The sequence below is a fragment of the Ixodes scapularis genome, unplaced genomic scaffold (assembly GCF_016920785.2).
Source record: "Ixodes scapularis isolate PalLabHiFi unplaced genomic scaffold, ASM1692078v2 ptg000597l_1___fragment_1__unscaffolded, whole genome shotgun sequence".
Classification (NCBI taxonomy): Eukaryota; Metazoa; Arthropoda; class Arachnida; order Ixodida; family Ixodidae; genus Ixodes; species Ixodes scapularis.
In genome coordinates, this window is record NW_024610006.1 from 114,100 (window position 1) to 118,058 (window position 3,959).

Below are 3,959 nucleotides of genomic sequence, written 5' to 3' on the forward strand. Positions count from 1 at the left end.
GTCTCTCGGACTATATCGCCTCGAACCCCGAAGAGTTGGAGTCGTTAGTTTTGTCGCGATGCGCTCTGACCGACACATCGGTAAGGACCATCGCCCGCGGTCTGAGTACGAATAGGACTCTACTCAATGTCGACTTTAGCTACAACAACCTTTCGCACGCCACTCAGTCGGCATTGCTACGAGCGTTGACATTCCACTGTCCAGTCGTAGGTGATAGGAAACGGGAGTTGCTACTGTGCAACTACGACTCGCTCGACCCTTTTTGGGGATACGATTTGCACGTCATGAGCGTAGAGAAACCGACGCAGGCGTCGTGTGCCAAACTGGGCGGACGGACCCTCGACTCCATTCGCACCATGAAACTTTTTTGGGACGACTACCTCTACGACACATGCAAGATTCTACTCAAGTCCAAATCTCTACGAAAGTTGCACGTGAATTTCCCACCAAGCGACGAGATCGCGTCAAACTTTATCACCCTAGCTGATTTTCTCAAAGAAACGACGTCCGTTCGCGAATTTTACATCGATTCGCCGTGCAGCACCACTTGCATGGCGACCTCGATCTTTAAGGCTTTGGCCGATAATCGAAGCGTGGTCGTGTTCCGGTGGCCAGAGTGCGTGATAGACGATAGGAAGAGCGATCTACTCAACGCTCTGGAAGAGCTATTTCGAAAAAACAAGACTCTTATCGACCTCTCCATCGGCGTCCACCCCAACGCGCACGAAAAGGTGGCTCGTGCGATCGGCGAGAACATCCTGTCGTTCGACTACGCGTCCACCTATCGGTCGTTTCCGATGAAGGAGGTTCTCGGGAGGAATCTCTACCGCTGCTACAGGGCTCTAGATCTCGTTAGAGACCCCTATTGCGTGACGGCAAACCTACCCGTCAGTACTGTCGCGAAACTGGAAAGCGTCCTTTTTACGAGCTACTTTGCCGAGCACTATGCTCGGGTGGTTGGCGATGGTCGACTACCCGAACTGTTGAAGCGTTATCGCCAATACGTTCACAATACACAATAAGTGTCTTCGAAACTTAAATTGAGCGACGTCGTTTTCGAAAAATCTTTAGACGACCTTATTACTACGTGCAGAACTTGTTTGCACGTAGTAATAAGGTCCACCACAAAAACTTTCGCGACGCCTGCCTCTGTCACATTGAGCAACATCCCGTTGGTGTTTCAAGGTCGCCTACGATGATACGATAAGTCTTTTTTTTGAGGTCATCCTGTGGGTATAAAAGAAGGAACATTCAAACTACTACAGACGCTAGATTTCCAACATGAAGAGAGTTACCAAGCGCCGTCAAGGTTTTGTCAAATATTTACGCTCTCGAGACCCCTCGAACGTGCTGACACGAGAGTTTGGATTGCAAGGCATCAAGTTCCAATCGTCGTGTGTCAAGGCAAAGGACCAATTATGCTGGATGTTCAAGGACCTGTGGACCATCAACGTCATCCTCTTTTGCCTCCAGATGGAACTGAAGGAAGTGAAACCCGGGGAGTTTGCTCTTGTGGAACTCGTAGGACACTGTAATTGTCACAAACTGTCGGGAAAGTGTAACATAACGCAAGCCGTTATATTGCTGCATCTAATCCTGAAAATGCACAAGTGTATCAGGTACGTGCGCCTGTCGGCGTATGCTTTAAATAGTCCGTATTACAAAGTCATTTACGAGGGACTTTCGGCCAGCATCGGTGTGAAGGAATTTACGTGTACGGAAAGCGCAATAACTATGAAGAGCATGCTGTTCAAGTCGCTGCATGCTCTCGAGAATCTTCGAAAGCTCGTTCTCGTCAACGCAAATGTACCGTTTTCGAGCGTAAATGACTTTAACATCGCCCTGGCTTCTCTGCCGCTAGAACACGTCGAGTTTGCACTGAACGATTTTGGCTCGTACGACGTGTTTCGATACCTTGCCGATAGGCCTATGTACCTCAAGCGACTCGTGTACAACAATCCGATCAACTCAGATGTTCTCGGAAGCATATGCAAGATACTCGAGAGTCCGATCTGCGTCTTGGAGAACTTGCAGCTGGTATTGTGCTTGCGCAAATACCTAACCGACATGAAACTAATGTGTGCTCTGGCGAAAAACGCAACCTTGAAGAGTCTCCAACTCTCCGCCTTCGAGTTGACTACCGAAATGACGCGGATGATCGCAGACGTCGTCGCGAGCAGCGAAATCTTGGTCGACCTCGCGCTCAATGTCTGCGGCTTGACGGACGATTCGGCTCGGTACCTGGGGGACTGTCTGAGAAGCAATCCGCGCCTTCAAGTATTGAACGTCGAAATGAACGAAATCACCGCTGTGGGTTATCGGTACATCGTCGAAGCCTTAACCTCCAACGACAACTTGCGTCAGTTAAAGCTGTACGACGGCGAGATATTTCGTCAGTTGATCGACTGTATGGGCGTGACCGACACGTTTCATCGCATAGACGTGTATGTCATGCAATTGATATCGCCCGGCCTGCATGCGATCGTGGAGTCGAAACTGCAAGACATCGAGAGACTGTCCATAGCGTGCCGTGAATGTCACGACGGGGACTTTATGAATATGTGCGCGTTGTTGGAAAGGTCGACGACGTTAAAGCGACTCTGCGTCAACCTGCCATATATGGTGTCTATGCGTGCGATCCATGGACTGGCGAGACTGATCGCGCGCACAAAGAGCATCGATACTCTACAATTCGACAGCAATGTGGTGCATCCCGACGTGGCCAAAGTCATACTGATTGCTCTTGCGCGCAACGAAAGCATCACGCGGATTGTGTGGAGCTATGGCCTGATCACGGATGCGTCAAAGCGACAATTATTTCGAATGTTGTCTAAAAATCGTACCCTCGTGCACATAGGAATTAAGTTAGGTCTCACAGGCAAAAGCTATCGAAAGATGGCCCAAAAAATTGGCCCCAACGTACTGACGTTGGATTCGATAGACGATCAGTGCTGTTTCGAAGTGGCGGAGACGCTACGCCGCAACGCGTACCGAATGAACAGGGCTATGGGACTCTTGATGCGTCCAAACCACACCGTGATGGTGGAAGCAGCTAACGTGAAGGAACTGGAACCGCTTCTCTACACCACGGGGTTTGCTCATCACTACGCCACCATGAGAGACATTTGTCCGCTACCGCTTTCCAAGTCCCTAATCCGGTATCGCCGATATGTGAGGGATCACTTCTTTCGCCTGATCCGTGTTAGCAACGACATGGTGTTTGACGCTCGACCATTCCTGAATTACAAGTGTTGGGACCACGTGGCGTCATACTTGCGACTCAGTGACGTGATGATTTAAGAGAAAGGAATAAAAATGACGTTTCTGGTTGCACATGTGGTGATTTTTTTTTTCGTCGGTATTACGCGCTTCGAGATCGCTATGAAGCCGAGGTTTAACTCGGCTTCACCACCATGGCCGACTCGAAGCAGAACGCGGCCTTGGAAGTAGTGATATGCGAACACTAAAACGACGCCACATAATCGGCCACCATGTCACGCGCAACAATAGAGTTTTTTCGTGGATTGTTCCGATAGTCCCGATATTGATATTTTGCATACGCAAGGGAGGCGGATTATCGGGTATCGTTATCAGTGTCGTGGGCAGTATTTACTAAAACTGTCTTATCGAGTATGTGGAAGACCTTGAACATAGCCTCCTCTATACGGAGAAAAAAAGCCTGGGACATCGACGGCAGAGCCATATGGAGCGCGGTCGCAGAAAAAAAAAAGGAGAGGAGAAGCGCGCGAAGCGGCAAACAATAGGGTAGATGCGGCGCAGAGACGGCGAGTCCTCTCCGCGATTCCAAAAAAAAACAAAAAACAATGGTTTCTGCGTTTGTCCGCACCTGTTCCCAGAGCGTTTGCATTAACACGTACTAGGGTCGATATAAGACTTAGTGTGAAGCAAAAAATTGCGCTGCGCAAGTGTTTCCTCTTTCGAAAGACGTTCTTCCGCGC

The 3,959-nt window shown here is 49.5% G+C and overlaps 1 protein-coding gene across 1 annotated transcript; it reads left to right on the forward strand.

Annotated features, from left to right (window-relative positions):
- The first annotated feature begins 1,147 nt into the window (after positions 1–1,147).
- On the forward strand, positions 1,148–3,300 carry LOC120850635. The gene has a single exon (XM_040223218.3). It carries the CDS (start codon positions 1,282–1,284, stop codon positions 3,298–3,300), a length of 2,019 nt encoding a protein of 672 aa, XP_040079152.2. The 5' UTR covers positions 1,148–1,281.
- The last annotated feature ends 659 nt before the right edge of the window (positions 3,301–3,959 follow it).

Excerpts from the sequence above, each read along its gene's own strand:
- LOC120850635 (XM_040223218.3), top strand. The coding sequence starts at position 1,282 with ATGAAGAGAGTTACCAAGCGCCGTCAAGGTTTTGTCAAATATTTACGC.